A 21,619-nucleotide genomic window follows, 5' to 3' on the forward strand; every position below is an offset into this window, starting at 1 on the left:
TTCCAGGCCTTGTTTGGAAAAGATGTTACACCTGCTCTCTAGCATCTTATAGTTCAGGAAGTCAAGCAAACATGTGAATGGACAAATTCCACTGCAAAGAGGGAAAATTTATACAATGACAGTATACTAGAATAATTTTATAAAAAAGATAAATCTTCTTCACATCAAAACACTATATAGTATTTAATGATTACAAAACAAAAGCAAAACAAAAAGAACTTACCAATTAGAAAATCACCAAAAGATAAGAAAAATAAAAAGGATATGAAACTACAATTCACAAAAGAATCAATAAGGACATAAAAAGATGTTCAATCTCATTTGAAATCAAAGAAACAAATCCACGCACACAAAAAATTAACGAAGAATTACACTATCTGCATTTATATATGCACAAAAGCACAAATGAACATATTTTATGAGGTCACTCTGGCAGTATCGATAAAAATTTTAAGTGTGCATACACTATGACCTAGCAATTCCGTTTCTACAAATCAAAAAAAAAGGAAAAATAAATCTATAATCAGTACATCATCAACACAAGACAATCATCAACACAAGAAAGTATATATAAAGATGCTCACTACAAGCACTATTTTTAACAAAAAATAAACATCTGCAATATTTATGCCAAAAAATAAACATCTGCAATATTTATGGGGTCAGGGCAAAGGAATTATACCTGTTCATATAACAGTGCAGCCATTTCAAATAAATAGGCAAACAAAATACAATTGTAAATGTACTGATACAGAGAAGTTGTCAAAGCTCTTCTAAAAGGAAAACAACTAGCGTATAACATGATTCTTTGATTTTTTTATGTATTCCTATGACATCTGGGGATCTTTTTAAAACTATAAACATTTATCCCTTTTGTAATTTAAAATATAATCTATTGCAGATAGTAGTAGTATATACTAAAAAGAACCAACCTTCAAACTGGTTGAAAAAGAACAAAATGCTGCCTCTACCACCGTTAGCAATACTGGTTTAAAGCAACAAAATGATGTTCAAAACACAAAAATAAAATTGAAAAAGATTATAGACATATTTCAATGTATCAACATATTATGATACACACAAAAAAGTGTATTAAAAAGTAAAAAATATTAATATATCTGATAAAGATTGGAATATGTATGATTAGGAAAAAATTCATAAACTGCCATTCTAAAAATTCAATTAAAAAATATAAGTTCAAAATATTTATGGTTCAAAGATGAAAAACATTTTCAAAGCAATTATGTTTAAGTACGCTTAGGCATTTAATGATTAGGCAAGTTATTTTTGGAAGTAGGTCAATTACTTGTTTTAGATTAAGGAATTACATATATTTAGATTTATTTAATAACCTACATATCTATGTCTAGCCAAATTAATTTGGAAAAACTGAAAGTGGTATTACTGATTCAGAATCATAAGTAAATTAGCTTAACATTCACAAAGCAGTGGTTTGTGAATTTGACCTTAACTTGATCTGTTTCACCTTAACTCTTGTGTTTAAATGGTAGCCATAATTTACTAAAAATAAAAGATAAGTCACCCTAATGTCTAATATCTATTTATGCATTATTTATAAATATCCCAAGAAGGATTCTTATCTTGAACACATTCAGTTCAACAGTAAATATTATGCAACATACTTCTAATACAAAGCATGTGGTTTCTTCTAGCTATGTGCTTAAAAACATTAACTAGTAATAGTAAGGAAATATATGCATATGGTTAAATAACTTTCAACAGTACAACAGAGTACACAGTGAAAATAAGTCTCCTTCCTGTATCTCTAGGGGCAAAAACTATAATTGATGGACCTCAAAGATAAAATTGTAATTCCCCCTTCATCAACAAAATATTTTAGTAACAGACCTGAAATCAAAGCATAAGGATTTGATAAACAAAACTCCTAAACTTCAAGGAAACATGACATATAATAGAGGGTTAACTAAACTACACTATCTTGTTGGAAATCCCATGTGATTAAATACATGAAGAGTGAGGTTAATTATGTTACCTAAAAATACAAGGGAAACCCCTTCAAATAAAATATGAATTTACGGTTAACATATCCACAATTCATTAAATTTGGTATTGTCACCCACACTCCAAATTACTAATGCCAAACTGAAATTGACAATTCAACTTCACATATACCATTTTCCTTCATAAAGGGAAACCCTAAAAATAAAGTCCTAAAAAGAAAGCATTTACAATGACACAGAATATGAACATACAACCATTTTTTAAAGGATCAATTTTATTACAGCACAGAGTATTTTTTCAAGTGGAATGTTTCATTACAAAGGACTAAAAATGGGTACCTACATAAATTGTTAATTTTCATTTGAAAGACTTATCTCAATGATATACAGGTACTATACAAAGTAAAGATTTATAACACCAAATATAAAATAAAAAAAAGTTAAAATATTTCCTGATAAATGTTTCCACTGCCGTACCCATTTAAAGTGTGAATGCCACTAATACACATAAAGGCAGCTCAAGTTTATAAACAACAACAACAACAACAACAACAACAACAACAACAACAACAACAACAAACTCTAGGAGGATTTGAGATCTTGCTCCCTGGCACATGTAGTCAGTTTGGCTCAAATAAACTCTTATAAAAATTCTCTACAGGTTTTGATGTTTGTTAACATCGACATTTACTTTGCAAAGTATGGCAGAATTCCGAACAGGACCACTCTGCAGACCTGGACCCAGTGCTTAGGTACACCCAAGGCCCACCGTGTCCCACTGGCTCCTTGCTTTGCATTGGGTGAACTTGGGTGAGTCTTCTCTCAGAATTCTAGGTCTTCTAATTTTAAGTCGGCAGGCCATGATTTTATTTGAGTTGTTCTTAGAAAATCCTCGAGGTAGATAAGGGTTGAAATTACTAAGGGAAAGGGAAAAAATGGGTCGTTGCTTTTAAATTTTGGCTTTTAATTGGACTGCTTACTGAAAGTCTGAAAAAAATCTTTGCTGGCTGAATGAGAAAGGACACTTGCTTCCCCAACCTGAATAACCAATGGGGTGACAATAGTTGTTCAGATCCCTGAATCTGGAGTGGCAGAGTTGGGTGCCAGGAGACATCCAGTGAAGCTGATCCTGTAGAAGCCTGCAGGAACCCTGGGTAGAAGGGCAGGGTGCCCTGGAATGGGTTTACCCTGAGAGAGGTTGCTTGAGAGAGGAGCCCAAAGAATCATGGTTCTGGCAGTATCTGCTGAGTTCTTGCTTGGGCATTCTTAAATGAGGAAGAATCTTTGTGGGGTTGTCTGTGGAAAAATTTTCTCTAGGGCATAAAGCAGTCCTATAGGGGAAGCCGCATTGGCTCGTAGAGACATGCATGTTAAGGGCTGGTTTTTCTTAAAGTTTAGACTCTATAGATTTAAAAATTAACATGGGAAATCATTCTTCCCTGCCAACAAGGCCCACCACAGTCAGCCTCCCATTAATACTAAAATGGCCAAGGTGAGGATCCTTTGATACTTCTAAGATATTTTTTACATGTACAAGTAGAAAAAGCTGGCTATAAAATCAGCCAGAAAGAATAGAAATCATATTTATTTGGTCTCTTGAAGCTTCGAAAATAGGATTTAGATAAATGGATCAATCCATGATGTCCTTTAGGTGTCAACTCAATTTTTTGAGGTATTAAAAATGGCTGTCCTTACTTTAAAATGGGAAAGTCATTTGGGACTTGACTTATCAAGGACAGATATAAATTGTAAAAGGCCTCCAAAACAAAATTTGGAACCAACTGTTCTCTGTGTCTATCTGTGTATGTCTATATATGTATGTTATAAAGGTAATTTAGATAATTTTCTACATCTGGGTGGTATTACAATTAACTTAAAGACAAGTATTTTTAAAGACTGGGTATTCTAAAATTCTCAGGATATAGAAACTAACACAAATGCTTTTCAAGTTCATGTGATCTAAGATTAATCCTTAGTAAATAAAAGCTATCTTGTTTGTTGGTTTAAGTAAAACAGCCATATCTTTATTTTACATGGGCTTTACAAAAATAAGTCCATGTTAATAATTGACTTTGATGTCTATGAAACATGTTTCTAGGTTATAAAATGTTTTAAAATATATTTGCCTGTAAAAGAGCCTATGTTTCTAAAGGTTATAAAACGTATTCATAAACCTACCAAGCTAAAGAATGTTAATTGCTTACTTCTTAGTTTTCACTAGAAATTGAGGTTTTACAGATTAAAATCTCAATATATAGAGAAATAACTCTGCAGTATTCCAGAATGACCCCCTAGAACACCTAAAAGGATTTGTCTTTTATGTTAAACTGCATGGGAAAATAAGAAATAGTCAGGACTACAGGAAACCCAAGATGGCCACTTATTTCTTCCCTGCTCCCTGGCTCTCCATTTTTTGGTTTTCACATTTCTTTATGTATCACTGTGCATTAAGCTGAACTTACATAAGAAATATATTTATGAGCTGACATTATTGAAAGAAAACATATTACTGCCATGAAAATGCCAAGCTGATAACCACTTCCTTTCACAGTGAGCTCCCAGGAGACAAAGGCTCTAGATATTGTTTTTCGGAAAGGACATCAAAATAAGATATTCTCCAACCTCAATGAAAGGGAACTTATCAGGTACCCAACCATGAATAGACTTTCACCCTGCCTCTGACACTCGCCTCCTATAATGGACATCAAAGACTCCTCGAGGATGAGAAGTTGCTGACATCAGAGGCAGACAGCTATCTCAAGAAGTCAACGAGGCCTATATAATACCTACAGATTGATATTGAACTTAGAATCTATTCTGTCTGTCTTTACCTGTTTGCTAATGATATTAGCCATAATAATACTTATACTTGTTCTTAGAGTTTTTCTACATAGTCCAACTGTTTATAATTACTGAATATGTATAAGATTATTGTTAATATTCAGCCTCAACTCAGATCCCATTGTTACAGTGTTGCCCTATCTCCAATGGTCAACAATACTGGGACTTCCTAGGAGCGAGCCATTCTAGCACGGTGAGACCCCACTACCTGACCAAAAGGTTGGTTGGTCATCAATGCATCCTTTGGACTGATGTATGACCAAAAGGGGGAACTGAGTACCTCTCTCCACAGAAAAAGGTTTCTATGGAAAGTAAACTCGCAGGTGATCTGATTATAAGTTCCTAAAAGGCCAGGTCATATTGGGTGGTCACATCCCAGGCATACAACTTCTTTATTAAAAGCCTATGTTTGTCTTAAGCAAGCCATGTCCATTATTTCTTTGCCTGTAGGTTAACACACCTTTGAAAAGCCTCTTTTCAAATCCCTCCTCTATAAAGTAATCTTCCTCAAGAGTAAATAGTCTTAGCTATCCTGTAATCTAATCCCCGCTTTGCTTTCCCCACCTTCATGTAATCTTCCTTCCATCTCTTCCTTAATTTCAAATGCATGAAATAAACTGCAAAATTTATTCCGTGGAACATTTGAGATCTTGCTCCTCGACACATGTTGTCAGTTTGGCTCAAATAAACTCACAAAAATTTAAAAAAGAAAAAAAGAAAAAAAAAAGCTGTAAATATTTTAAGAACTTGTAAGCTGAAAATCAATTACTATGTATGTCACTAAAAAATTTATTCTATCGGATAGTGAGTTATCAAACCACCAAACACATCAAAACTTCTAGAAAAATCTATAATGTTCTGCTAAAAAGCAAACCTTTAAAACAGTATTAATTGCATACCCATTAAATCCAGTGACAATTTTCAGTATTCTTTCCTTCATTTCATCAAAGGGAATATATTCGACATTAGGGTTGGGTGGACCTCTTGGTTCAGGAGCTGATGTTCTGAAATCGTCCATCACTTTCTCCAGTTTGAAAATAAAATAGCCTTTAAATTGGGACCACTGAATCCTGTAAGAAAAAAATAAAAAAATATAATACCACGTAGCTTTATAATTCTTGAACACGAAGCACAAATACAGACTTTACCATCACTAATGCTAACAAAATTAAGATCCGAGTTTGCAGTAAGATGTTTTTGTTCAGTAGAATGCACCATGCCCAATCAATCTGACTCACAAGCTCCAAAGTAGTTCCATTCATTTCTCCCAACGTGGTTCCATTCATTTCTTCCAACACCTGACCCAAATGAAATCCAAATCTCTGATAAAAACTTTAAAAATTAACTACTTCTGGCTGAAAGCCTATTTATATGCAAAGTCTTAGTCTTAGCATTTTTGAAACATTATTTTTTTCAAGTCTATGCTGCATAACAAACCTAACCAGGGAGGTGTTACTGCCTCGTTTTAAATAGGTTATCAGAAATTGGCCCAAATTCACATTTATAATTTTAAGTGTACGAGTCAGAATGACACGATACCCTAAGCTTTTAATATCCAAGCTATAATGCTGATATAGACTAGTAAAGGTTTCTTGTATTTGTTTAATAGCAAAATAAACTTCAATTTCTTTTTTCTTTTGCTTTCAGCTATTATTTTCACTATCTTTTGTCAAAGGAAAGGTACATCATAGGTTCTATCCAACATGTATCTGCAAAATAAAAATACATAATTTCCTTATGTACATTTCATATCTATTCATTTATTACAGTAATAAAACATCTTTTCATCCCTGTCCTCTCATATTTTACCACTATGATAAGGAAATTTTGTTATGATACCTGCCCAAAGAGTCTAAATCCAGGAGATTGTAGAGTCAGGGATGCCAACCATTTCCCCAGACAGTACAACCATTAGTGGCAGCAGATAGATCTCTTACATAGGTGACTAATTATACAAAATAAGGAGAGTGCTACTCTACAATCACTATATCCATCCCATCCAGCAACCCTCTAAGACAGGGTAGTATTTCTCAAAGTGTGGTCCAACAGGTTACAGCTATTTTCATAAGAGCTGACTTTTTCACTGTGTTGACATTTTCACTGTTGGTGCAAAAGCAGCAGTGGGTAAAACTGACATTTTAGTACAAATCAAGGCTGCAGTACCAAATTGTACTAGTAGTAGTCATACCTTCTTCACCACCAAACTCACAGTAAAACAAAAAAAATCATGATACAACTTTTGAATACATACTTTTTAATATTCTGTGTAACAAAAAGAGAAGTATACACAAAAGATTTCTGTTGCATATAAATATACAATGGACATCTCAAGGAGAAACAGCTGAATATTGTTCCCAGCTGAACTGTTTTTTTTTTTCTTGAAAACGCTGTTGAACAAATATTATGCTTATTCAGACCGTATATATTTGGTAGACATTTTCTCAAAAATGAATGAAGTGAATCTATCACTGCAAGATAACTGAAATATTTGTGGCCAATGATAAAATGAAAGCAAAAGTCTAGAAAATCTTTGTCATCGTAAACTTAAAAGGTTCCTGATACATTTCCAAAACATTTCAAAATCAATAAGCGTTGATATAAAAGATTTTGTGTGATATACAAAAACTTTTATATTATCACAGGATACTACCAACAAGAATGAAGAGGCAACCCACAGGATGAGAGAAAATATTTGTAAATCATAAATTTGATAAGGTGTTAATATCCAGGATAAATAAAGAACCACAATTCAACAACAAAAAACAAACTGGATTAAAAAATGAGCAAAGTCCTTGAATAGACATTTTGCCAAAAATATACCAATGGCCAATAAGCACATTGAAAGATGCTCTACATCACTAATCATTAGGGAAATGTATCAAAACCACAACTAGAACCTCACATCCATCAGGCTGCCTATTAGCCAAAACAAAACAAAACAAAACAAAACAGAAAATACCAAGAATGTAAAGAAATTGAAACCCTGTGCATTGCTGGTGGGAATGTAAAATGGTACAGCCTCCACGGAGACAGTATAGTAGTTCCTCACAAAAAAAAAAAAAAAAAAAAATCAAAATATTACCATATGATCCAGCAATTCCATTTCCAGTTCTGAAAGATCCAAAAGCAGGAACTCGATCACATACACAGCACTATTATTCACAAGAGCCAAAAGGTGGAAACTACTCGAATGTTCTTCAGCAGATGAACAGATAAATAAAATGTGGTATATACACATACAATGAGGTATTATGCAGCCTTAAAAAGGAAGGAAATTCTGATATATGATACGACATGGATTAATCTTGAAGACATATGCTAAGTGAAATAAGCCACACACAAAATGATATTTTATGATTCCACTTATACGAGGTTAACTAGACTACTCAAATTCAAAGACACAGAGAGCAGAATGCTATTTGCCAGGGGTTGGGAAAATGGAAGGGTGAAGCATTATTATTTCACTGGTACAGAGTTTCAGGCTGAGAAGACGAAAAAGGTCTGGAGAAGGTGGACGGTGGTGGTTGGTGTATAGCACAAGACTGTGAATGTACCTAATGTCACTGAATTGCACATTTAAAATGGTAAAGCTTGTTATGTATATTTTACCCCAATTAAAAAGTCTTGAAAAATAGGCAAAAGATTTGAATAGGCATTTCTCTAAAGAGAAATAAATGGCTAGCAAGCGCATGAAGAGATGCTTAACATTATTATCCATTAGGGAAATGCAAATCAAAACCATAATGAGATACCATTTTACAAACATTAACATGGCTATAATCAAAAAGATGAACAGTAACAAGTGTTGGAAAAGATATAGGGAAACTGGAAATTTACACATTTCTAGGAAGGATGTATAATGATGTGGCCACTTTGGAAAATAGTCTGGCAGTTCCTCACAAAGTGAAGCACGAATCTGACATGTGACCTGAAAACTCCAGTCTATTAAATGAGTGAATTATATGGCATGTAAACTGTATTACTATTATAAAAAAATTTGGTGAGGATGACTATTAAAAGCTATTTGCATGATTACTTTTTCCCTCCTTTCCCTAGTCTATTTTGGGAACGGAAATTTGAAGTTCAACAAGCAGAGGCAGCACATTATAATTTTTGACATGCCAAATATTTATTTCAGATTAAAAGTGCTAGTGGTTATTAAAATTTATGTTTAAATTTCACTAGATTCCCACAGGCATTTAATACATAAACATACCGTGGACGTTTATTGAAAAAGGAGCCTTGTGCTTTTAATTTCTTAAATTAAGAATTCTTCAGGTAGTTTTAATAATCACCAAGTCATAACCTCTTTTATGAATTAGAACTTCCATATTCACAGGGTTTTTTGTTATCTCATCTTTCCATTAACCACTTGCCAATCCACCAGTGACACTGCCCCCTCCAAAAATACCTGTGCATGTGTAGAGAGACCCCCTCCACCACACACACACACGCACACACACACACAAATATTATTGGAAATAGCCAGACAAGAAGTGATGGAGCCCAGGTAAAGTGAACTAAAGGAGTTTCAGAAACTCTATGGCATTAACTTATCAGAAAGGAATTAAAGTCACATAAACTGAAATGAATTATGAACTTTGTATTTTAAGTTGCAAATATATCTAGTAGAGTTATTCTAAATTCAATCCAAGAGATGCAATTCAAGAGCTACTATACCAAGAAGTACAGATGAAAAAACACTTCCAACAAATGTGAAAGATATAGGTTTTTGTTGCAACACAATTATTTGATAAAAACAAATGCTTCCCTGAAAATTATGCAATTTGAACACAAAAATAGGCCATGAGCAAATCAACTAAAAATTTGACAACAGAAATAATTTTCTTAGGAATGCAATTATTGGATGAGTACAAATTAGAACAACAAACTTACTTTCAACATGAAAATAAAATTATTATAAACACACATGCTCATAAAAAAACATTTCAACTTCAGAACTCCTCCACATAAAGAATTTCCCCCAATTTTCCCTTTATTCATTTCCTCCTCTAGGAAGACGAAACAACCCATATCACTAATGAATATATCTTATTACCAAACACTACACTGATCTTTTCTCTCCACAGGACTCACAAGTCTAAAACATACATGTTTACTCACAATTCTCAGGTTAAAGGTACTTTTCAGAGGGTCATGGGCAAAAAAAAATCCATCTCTTATATTCCTAGCTGGTTCTAGAACACTTTAGTGGCCAGTGGCCACCATCTTAACTTGCTGCCCCTTACAGTTCCAAATACTATTAAGATTACTATTATTCTCTACTTAGCCTCACTGCTTTCCACACAAAATCTATGTGGGAAGCTAATACAAGACACCTCTACCACCTCCAAGGGATAGTAAATACTGCACTTATTTGTAAATATCAAAGGGAAAATTGGAAAAATGAATAAAAACAAAAAAAGAAATTTAATGGGGCCGATCATTCATGCAAGGTGACAGGCTTACAAAACACCTAACTTTCGAAAAACAGCTATCTGAATCAACAGACTTCAAGTGTCATAGAATTCAGTCTTAATTATGTGACTGGACGACTGGACTAATAAACAAGAACAAGTGAATTTAACCTGAATATTGAATTAAGTGAATGAAAGACTGGTAAAAATAAAAACACACTGTGAATTGCCTACACAAAATCATGACATTTTTAAGAAATATTTTTAAAATACGAATTACTAGTCCAGAAAACTTCTATAAGTGGGATCCCCAAACAAGAAAACATTCCTCTTGCATTAGTATACCATATCAAGCTATATTTTGATTAATTGAGCAAATATTAAAATATGTCAGTGGAACCAAGAGCCCAGAAAAAAAACATACATAAATACAAACTTGGTATATGGGAAAGCACAGGCCTATTCAGTAGGCCTACTAATCATATGAGAGTTTAAAAATAATAGAGATGTCTTTTTTTTCTTTTCTAGAATATCAACAGTAGTCATAATAAAAAAGTTCGAGAAAATACAGAAAGAGAAACATAATAAAAATTGTCCACAATATGCCCAGTGATCATCACTAATGTACCTTTTAGTACATTTTTCACTAATCTTTATTCTTTTTATTTACTTATTTAAATTTGGCATTTTATTTTGATATCCCTTTGTTTTTTCACCTTACATATAGGACAAATAGTCTTTGGAAGTAAGATTTACATATAGGACAAACAGTCTTTGGAAGTAAGATTTTTAATTTTCACCACATATAGTTGTGCCATTATTTATTTAACAGCTACCATTAAAAAAAAGTTTAGGTTTATTTCTAGTTCATTACAATTAAAAACGATTCTGGGACATGGTTCTATAGTGTAGCAGTTAGCACGTCTGCTTTACATGCAGAAAGTCCTGGGTTTGCACCAAAGTGGAGCCATGGTCCATGGTCTACGGCCATGCCACCCTGAATAAGCCCGATGTCTGATCTCGGAAGCTAAGGAGGGTCAGGCCTGGTTAGTATTTACTTAGATGGGAGACCACCTAGGAAGACCAAGTGCTATAGGCATAAATAATAATAAATTAAAAATAAATAAATAGAAATAATTCTGTGATTAATATCCTAATAATAAACTTTGTAGGCATCTGTTTATTACCTTAGGATAAATTCCTGTAGGTTTATTGAGTCAAAAGTTTGCAATATAAATATCAAGACTTTTAATATACCCTTTCAAAAGTCCCTTATAAATGCTGTGCCACTTTTATTATAGTGCCATCAGTATAAAAACACCTGTTTCATTCAAGTATAATTTTGCAAAACTCCTATCAGTTTGACAGTAGAAAAGCTTTACTCTGCATTTCATTTATTGCTAGTGAAACTGAATATTTTAACCTATGTTTACTGGCCACAAGACATTTCTTTCATGTGTGAACAGAACCTCTACAATCCTCATTTGGGGTTCCTCGACTCTGGTCCCAATGACATTGTGAGCTGAATAATTCTTTTCAAAGGGGGAGGTCCTATGTATTGTTGGATGTTAAGAAGCATTCCTGGCCTCTACCCACTAGAAGTCAGTAGCACACAATCCCCGCTCTCCCTTAAAGTTGTGACAACTATAAACGTCTCCAATAATTGCCAAATGTTCCCTGAGAGATAAAAATTGTCCCCAGTTAAGAACCTCTGCCTCCCACCCTTAAAATTCTTTCTTACTCTCATGGTATTATGGAAAAAGTAAATTACCATGTGACACAAGTATGAACATAAATTTTGGAATCTTATTTTGTACTGACTGCCTCAAAAAGAAATTCCAAAGGCATTGTAAAAACAAGAACTTTTTTATATAAACGCTGAAGTGACACTAAAATATTTGTCTTATTTTTCTTATTTTGAATCTACCTTTGAACTATTACACATTTTCTTGCTCAGAAGCTCACATCTGAAGATGGCATGGTACCTGCTTCAAAGCAATAAACTCTTAACATAAATTCTGAGGAGAAAGTATTTGCCATTGAAAGTGAATTTTTCAAATTAGAGTGCTAACTCATGATAGTTGTACACATAAAGAATCCAGTCAGATGGAAAAGAAAGCTTCGACAGATAAAACAAATGTTCTGTTAATACCTCAGTGTCAGCTCAGGTTTCTTTTTTGGCAACTTGTATATTCATGATAAGGAGTCTAACATTCTAAAAATTCAAGTTACTTTACTCTTCCACATTTCCCTACCAATTAAAACAAAAGGATCAAGAATAGTGTGTTCTGGTTAAGTTTGATTTATGCTTAAACTTTTTGCTAACCTTTGACTCTTTACTGAAAATCTAAAATTATTTATTGCTGTTTAGAAGTTTGCCCCCAGAATTATGTGCTACTTTAAAATTATGAATTAAATAAAGAATAATTATTTAGAAAGCATTTTTCTATATCTACATACTCTCAGAAGGAAGGAAAAATAATTATTAAAAGCACAGCATCTACTGCAGGAAACATTTGTACTCTGATCTAAGAACTGTCTGAACATGTGGAAAATGGGCACATCGACACTGAAATGTATAATCCTTCCTGAGAATCTCCATCTATATATAATGAAACTAAGAAAACAAAGTGGGAAAAAAAATTTTAACTGGAAATGTCTTTAGAACAACAAAACTGACAAGCTCACAGCTAACATCATACTCAGCGGTGAAAAGCTTTATAAAAAGCCTTTTCTCTCAGATCAGGAACAAGACAAAGATGTCCATTTTCACCACTTTTATTCAACATAGTATTGGTAGTCCTAGCCAGAACAATTAGGCAAGAAAAAGAAATAAAAGGCAACCAAGTCAAAAAGGAAAAGTAAAACTGTATCTATTAATAAATAACATGATACCACATATAGAAAGACTCCGCCAAAAAAACTTTTAGAATAAACAAATTAAGTTGCAAGATACAAAAGCAAGGTACAAAAAATCAGTGTGTTTCTATATACTAATAACAAACTATCAGAAAAAGAAATTAAGAAAACAATTCTATTTATACAATAGCATCAAAAAGAATACTTAGGAATAAATTTAACTAGGTGAAAGATTGGTATACTGAAAACTGTGAAACAATGATGAAAGAAACTGAAAGACAAATAAATGTCAAGATATTCATGCTCATGGATTAGAAGAATAACTATTATTAAAATGGCCATGGCCATGCTACCCAAAGAAATCAAGGGATTCAAAACAATTCCTATCAAAATTCCAATGGCATTTTTCACATAGGAAAAAAAAATCCTAAATTTGTATGGAACTACAAAAGACCCTGAAACCAAAGCAATCTTGAGAAAGAAAAACAAAGATGGAGTCATCAGAATTTCAAGTTTCAAACTATCTAACAAAGCTAATCAAAACAGTATGGCACTGGCATAAAAACAGATACACATATCCATACAACAGAACAAAAAGTCCAGAAATAAACCCATGTACAAATGGTCAATTAATTTTTGACAAAGAAGCCAAGAGTTTATAATGGAGAAAAGGCAATCTCTTCACTGAATGATGCTGGGAAAACTGGACAGCTACATACTAATGAAATTGGACCATACCTTAAACCGCACACAAAATCAACTCAAGATTAAAGACTTGAAATGTAAGGCCTGAAACTTACTTTCTTCTAGAAGAAAACATAGGAAGTAAGCTCTTTGACAGTGGTCTTGGCAATAATTTTTTGTATTTGATACCCAGAACAAAAAGAAGTGGGACCTCATTGAACTAAAAAGCTTCTGCTCAGCAAAGGAAGCCATCGACAAAATGAAAAAGCAGCCTATGGAATGGGAGAAAATATTTGCAAACCACATAATTTGTAAACCACAAATCCAGTAAGGAGTTAATATCCAAAATCATAAAACTCCATAGCAAAAACAAAATGAAAAAAATCCAATTAAAAAATGGGCAGATGATATGAATAGACATTTTTCTAAATAAGACATACAGGTGGCTAAGAGGTACATGAAAAGATGCTGAACATAACTAATCATCAGGAAAATACAAATCAAAACTACAATGAGAACACCTCACAAGTGTTAGGATGGCAAAAATGGAAACCCTCGTACATTGCTGGTGGGAATGTAAACTGGTACAGACACTATGGAAAACAGTATAAGGTTTCTGAAGAAATCAATAATAGAACTACCATATAATCCAGCAATCTCACTTTTTGATATATATCTAAAGAAAACAAAACCAGTATCTTGAAGAGGTATCTGTACTCCCATGTTCATCGCAGTATTGTTCACAATAGCCAAGGGAAACAACCCAGGTTGTCTGACAACGGATGAATGGATCAAGAAAATATAGTGTTATGTATAGCCAAGTCCTCAAAATACAATGTTTCATTCAACACTGTTTTGTTACAACATTGATGAGATGCCACAGGAACTTAACTTTTGTTTATGTCATAATGCCAATGGTAAAAATGGTTCGTTATAGGTCATTTCACTTAAAGTGGCAGAACCTAGATGATGTTGAGGACTTACTGTATATACAATGAAATATTTATTCAGCCTTTAAAAAGAAAAAAATCCTGTCACTTGTGACAACATGAATGAACCAGGAGGGCATTATGCTAAGTGAAATAAGCCAGAGAGAGAAAGAGAATTACTGCATGGTACCATTTATATGTGGAATCTAAAAAAAAAAAAAAAAAAAGTCAAACTCAGAAACAACAAGTAGAAAAGTAGTTGCCAGGGGCTGAAGGAGCGGGGAGAATGCTTAATGCAGAGGTCTCCAACCTTTTTGGCACCAGGAACCAGTGCTCCCATAAAAATCTAATGCCTGATGATATGAGGTAGAGCTGAGGCGGTGATGCTAGCGCTCAGGAGCGGCTGCACATACAGATGAAGCTTTGCTTGCTCTCCGTCCACTTACCACCTGCTGTGCAGGCCGGTTCCTAACAGGCCACAGATCAGTACCAATCCGCATTGCCCCGGGGTTTGAGGACCCCTGGTTTAATGGATATAGAATTTCTGTTTGTGATAATGAAAAGTTCTGAAAATGGATAGCGGTAATGGTTGCACAACACTATGAATGTACTTAAACAATGAACTGTACATTTGAAAACAATTATACGTCAATTATATCTCAATAAAGCTGGCGTAAAATGGTTAAAATGGTAAATTTTATGTCATGCATGCTTCAACACAGTAAAAAAAAAAAAAAATTTCCAGGATTAAAAGACACTATTTTCAAACAGAGAGCTCACTTTGTTCAAAGTGGCAAAACAGGGGTTGACAAATCCAAGAGCAAGACACATCATAGTAAAACTACATAATTCTGGAGTCAAAGAGAAGATGATATAAAATTCCAGATATAAAGCAGGTCACATGCAAAGAGGGCTTCAGACTGATCAACAACACTGTAGTAAGAAACCAATTTTAAAATGCTTTCACAATTCAAACAGATAATTCTTGTAAACCTAGAATTTTATATCCCTACTATCCATTTAAGTGAGTAGAAAGAACACATTCTGGATACTGAAAGTACAAAAAAATGTATTTGCTATGCTTTCTCTCACACCACCAAAGCATTGACTTAAACTAATGAAGAGCATGACATGGTATTATGCTCTCTAGGAAACTGAAGACCCAAGACAGGAAAGTGAATTTCAGGATGATGATGCAGGCGGATCTCAAGATGGTAGGATTAAGGCAGGTCTAAAGAACAACCAGTCCAGAATGGAGCAGTTAAGAAGTTCCACAAGAGTTTTTAAAACATGAAATTGGTAGAGAACCTAATTTAGTTAAATATATTGCAATGAAATATAAACAACTAAAGTTTGGGGCTGAATTAGCCATAAGTATATAAAACTAAACGGGAAAAAAATAGCAGAGAGACAATGTATATAATGAATGCTGAGCTAACCAAAATATCAATATAATTTACTGAAGAAATTGGGCAATGGAAGTGAGATGTCCAGAATAAGGGGAAGCAGGTAAAAGAAACTAAGTTTTTACTGTTAGTAAGAAATCAATAATTAATTCCAATAATTTAAGGAAAATAAAGTAACATTATAAGACTAACATTATTTTAAAGTGATTGTCCCTGGGGAATAGGAAATAGAGGAAAGCACACAGAAGACTTTTTCACCTTTGTTGTATTAGTAAACTCATTAAATCCTATGGATGTAAACTTTAAAGTAGAAACAAAAAGGTAAAACAGAAAACCTATTTTAAAAGAATGGGTGGTGCCAGAGTCTGGAAGCTTGGGTGCCTTCAAATGTCAGTTGAGTAACTTTTTCATTTGTATGACCAAAGACAAGTAACTCTAGCCTCCCTTTCTTTCCCCATCTGTAAAATGGGGATAACAGTATCTACTTCAAAGAACTGCTGTGAGGATTAACATTAGTGTAAACACAGTGCTTTAACAAAGTGGCTGACCCCTAGGTAAGCATTAAATGATTGTTTTTCCTCCAAGAACTCAGGATGGGAGAAACATCTGAGTAATATGAGATAGGCAGAGAACTTTCCACATGAGAACATCTTGAAATAGCTTTAGTAAGAAGGGAGTGGAACAGTGAGAAAGATCTATTAAGACCTTAGTAAGATAGTTGGGCTTATCTTACGCACTATCACACAAAAGGCATATAACCAACCTGAGACAATCTCTCGAGACTCAGAATACTTCTAGAGGCTCTTTAATTACTCTCTTCTATTAGAGAGGAGAAAATTCTTTATATTCTTTCTCTGCCTAACCACAAAATTATTCTCTTTAAAAAAAAAATAAAGAAAATTAATTCTTCCATCTCAAAAAAAAAAAATTTTTTTAGAACAGGAAACTGTTCAGCTAACACATAAGAAGAGGGAATGGTGGAAGAGCATGTATGTACATCGTCTTTGTCAAAGTTTACCTAATTATATTTTTTTACGGTTCCTGACAAGCTAGAAGATATTTACATATATTGCACTTTGAAAATTCTTTGACTCCACAAGAATTTTCAATTCATTGATCAATCCTACTACCTCTTTACTGTCTCTCCCCCTCTTTGATGTCCTCTTCCTTCAGTATCCAGCTTAAATGATAATAATCACCCCTGGATGTACAACTGATTCTCTAGTCCCTCTCTGGCTTCACTGTACCCGAAAAATCAACTTCACTGGTTAAATGCAATCCCCAACAACCTGTACCTATACAGCAGTGCACGTAAGGACAAATACAAGGTTAGAGAAAATGTACTACTACCATGCTGGGTGACTTCAAGTACACTATTAATGCTGCCAGATAATATTGTATTTCCCTAGTTTATTCACTCTCAGACTCTTCTAGATAACTATTTCATACCTCCTTTCTCCTCAAATTCTCAATGAATTCTCTTTCACACACAATTAATAATCTTGCTTCTTGTTTCACTTATAAAACTGAAGCAAGAGAGGTAATTTAGAGTCCCACCACCTTTCCCCATGTACTAGCACACTCATGTACACACCCTGAATCTCCCACCTGTTACCATAGATTAACTATCTATTGCTCTTTTATATACAGATTCTCCAATTGTGCACCTACACTCAAGAACATAGTATCACTTGTGTAATTCTCCCCTTCCTATCAACTATATCTATACCAATTTATCTCTAAGAGTTCATTTCCACTACCATACAAATAAGCCAATTAATTCTCTCATCTCAAAAATTCTTTCTTTCCTCCACTTACCCTCCCAGCTCCCATATCATTTATTTGCTCTCCACAGAAAAATTCTTTGAGTTGTCTCCTTCCCATTATTTCTTAAACCCACTCCAATCAGGCATTCAGCCTCACCACTAAACTTATCTTATCAAGGTCATCAGTGACCTCCACATTGCTAAATCCAAGGTCAATTCTCACATCTCATTTTAATCAGCCTATAAAGAGTATTTCACACAGCTGATCATTCCTCTTTAATTATTTCTTGGCTTTTCTTTTATCTCACTGGTCTTTCCTGATCATTTTCTTTCTCTGTTTTCCCAATTTGCTTAAAGTCAGAACTATCTGAACATCTCTTCTCTATCTATATTTGGTGACCCTATCCAGTCTGGAGATTTTAAATACTATCTATACGCCAATTATATCTCCTGATCCCCACATTCATTCATCCAATCACCTGCTCCACATATACATAACATTCAGCATGTCCGAAACCGAACTCTTGATCTCCCCACAAACTGCTTCTCCCACAGCTTTTCCCATTTCAGGTGTGATGAAACTCCATCCTTCTATCTACTCAGACAAACCCGAGTCATTTTTTGCCACTGGTATTTTTATTTCGGATTACACTGAATCTGTATACTGCTTTAGGTTATAAGGACATTTTAACAATATTAATCCCTTCCAATCCATGAGCAAGATTTACCCTTCCATTTATTTGTGTCTTGTTCACTTCCTTTCTTCAATGTCTTTTAGTTTTCAGAGTACAAGTCTTTCGCTTCTTTGGTTGAATTTATTCCTAGTTATTTTATACTTTTTGATGCAACTGCAAATAGGATTTACTTAATTTCTCTGTCTGACGATTCACTATTGGTGTATAGAAATGCAACAGATTTCTATATATTTTGTATCCTGCAACTTTATTGAATTTATATTAGATCTAACAGGTTCTGGTGGAGTATTTAGGATTTTCTATACATAGAATCATGTCATCTGCAAATAGTTATGGTTTTACTTCTTCCTTACTGATCTGGATGCTTTTTATTCCTCTTTCTTGTCTGACTGCTGTGGCTAGGCTTCCAATACTATGTTAGATAGAAGTGGTGATAGTGGGCATCCTTGTCTTGCTCCTGATCTTAGAAAAGCTTTCAGTTTTCATCGTTGAGTACATTAGCTATGGGTTTATATTCAAGTCATTCTTGACTCCAATCTTTCTCTCACATACCACACCCTGTCAGGAAATCCTCTCAGTAATATCTTCAAAATACATATATAAAGAACGTGACTAATTTTTACCTCCTGCTGACACTAACCTCTACCTGTAGCTTTCTTTACCTAAAGCATATTTACAGCACAGTCGTTCAAAGAACGATCTTCCCTTAAGTCTGATAATGTCACTTTCCGAAACTCTAAAATGGCTCTCTATTTCACTTGAGTGATGGCTGAAGTCCTTACAATGGTCCACATTGCCTTGCATGATCTGACCCCAATCCTTTTACATCTCTCACCTCCTCAAACTGGTCAGTCTACTCCTTGTAGTCTACGGCCTCCTTATTAATCTGTGAAAAGGTGGGACACACACTTACTTACGGGTCTTTGCACTGAAAGAATCCTTGCCTGTAATGTTCTTATACTATATACCACATGGCTAACTTCCTGTCTTGCTCAAATGCCACCTTCTAAATGAGGCTTAACTCTGACCACCTTATTTAAAATTACAGCTACCATTAACTCTCATTTCTCTTATCCTCTTCCTTATTCTTCCATTGCCCTTAACAATCTAGTAACATAAGTAACTTATATTTGTCTGCCCACATATTTGTTCACCTATGTATCACAATTACTAAGAACATTTATGGTAAATAATAAGTTGTCAATTATTTTGGTGACTATCATAAAGCCTATTTTGGTGGGAATACTATTCCTAACCCACCTACCATGCAAAAAAGAAATCGGGAAGAAAAATGTCATTTTCTAAGCAGATTTAGGAATTATTACACGTGCAACTATTTTAGCAATAGGGGTATAGATGCATATTTGAATGGCAGTACACAATAATAGCAACAAAAACATAACCCCTAATGCCAGATACTGTCCTAAGCACTTTGAACATATTAACACAATTGTCACAACAATCTCATGAGTTAAGTAGTCCTATTTCACCTATCTTATTATCATCGATAAGGCAAGAAAGAAACAAAGAAGTTAAAATAACCTCCTCACTGTTGCAGAGCTAGTAAGTGGCAGAGCCAGGATTTCAATACATGTATTCTGGCTTCAGAATCCATACTTTCAATAAGTCATAACATCTACTTATAGGAAAAGTATAAGCAAAGGGGAAAAAAAGTCGATGCAAGTATGATCTCTAAGCTACTCTGTAGCAGGAAAAACAACGACAAAAAAAATGGCCTTCTGAGCCACACTTCTCTTGCACAGGCCAACTTCCACGTCTGGAAGTATACTCTCCCTTCTTTACTGTAAAAAAAAAAAAAAAGAAAAGAAAAGAAAAAGGCTACTTGCCTTCAGGAAATTCACAATCTAAACAAAAAAAAATGATAGCATAGCAAAATATATATATATAATAATGGGAGTAATCATAAAGTTCTATAAGGTGTACACCAAGCCCAGGGTCAAGGAAAGTTTTCCAGACCCTTAGTATATATCTTAAAAGATGAGCAAAGACTCGTCTGCTCCAGGGAGAGGGAACAATATGTACAAAGGCACTGAGATGAGGGAGCATGATCTACCAGAGAACTGTAGTAGTTTTGGAGAGCAGAAAAACAAAGGGAGCAAACTGGGGGATAGCAAAATAATTAGAGAGTCAATCATATACATCTTAAAATGTCATAAAAGGATCTTAAATTATAACTTGAGCAAGGAGGGTAGGGTATCTAAGATTTTAATTATGAAAAAAATATATATATGTATATTGTTGCACAGCCACTAATAGCATAGAGACTAGAAAGGGTAAGTAAAACTACAGTTAGGAAACCATTTAGAAAGCCTGTACAGAAACCTGGGCAAGATGAGAATGATGGATAGATAAATGTCTACAGAACCACTACCTGATGTTGTCTGTGAGTCTTCATGTCCATTACCAATAACAATGCCATATTTCAAATTCTCATTTACTCTAGCTTAAACTCTCATAATAATCTCCTGAGTGATTTCCCTAATTTCCCCAAATTAGACAAACGTTCCCCAGGCCAAAGCTCTGATTTCTCTCTCCCCTGCTTAAAAACCTCCAATAACTTGTAAGGTCTTCCTAAATTCAAAATTCTATATATTAGCAAGACACTCTCTGATCTATCCCAAATCTACCTTCATAGCCCTTCACTTTTCCTATTTCTTTGTTCACTGTGCCCTCTGCCTGGACTGAGTAACAATGCTTCTTGTACCATGAAGCTTTCCCTAATTCTCCTTGCCAGAAATCAGATGTCTTACTCTATTGCTTCCAAAGTACTTTGAACTCCCTTAAAGCAACTACTATATTCTGCCCCAGACAATAATCACTAGACTCTATGTATTTTATTTTCTTTATAAACTTCTCTTTGGAGAAGGAACTGTCTTTGTCATTAAAACACTTTGCTCCTATGATATTAACTTGGCAAAAGCTGCAGCCTCAAAAAACTGTAAGCAATTCAGCAACTTAGAACACTGAATTTCTCACAACAGAAGTTAGTGCTATTACCTAGATCCTTAAAGGTCAAGGT

The 21,619-nt window shown here is 34.2% G+C and overlaps 1 protein-coding gene across 2 annotated transcripts in view; it reads right to left on the minus strand.

Moving 5' to 3' along the window:
* The window catches only part of PPP4R2 (protein phosphatase 4 regulatory subunit 2), a 62,262-nt gene that overhangs the window by 12,069 nt on the left and 28,574 nt on the right, over positions 1–21,619 (minus strand). For both annotated transcript variants that reach the window (XM_006917468.3, XM_025050680.1), the window contains exon 3: positions 5,723–5,893. In XM_006917468.3, coding sequence (XP_006917530.1) covers positions 5,723–5,893 — 171 coding nt within the window. The remainder of the gene's footprint in view (positions 1–5,722; positions 5,894–21,619) is intronic.

This window comes from Pteropus alecto, unplaced genomic scaffold (genome assembly GCF_000325575.1).
Source record: "Pteropus alecto unplaced genomic scaffold, ASM32557v1 scaffold75, whole genome shotgun sequence".
Taxonomy (NCBI): Eukaryota; Metazoa; Chordata; class Mammalia; order Chiroptera; family Pteropodidae; genus Pteropus; species Pteropus alecto.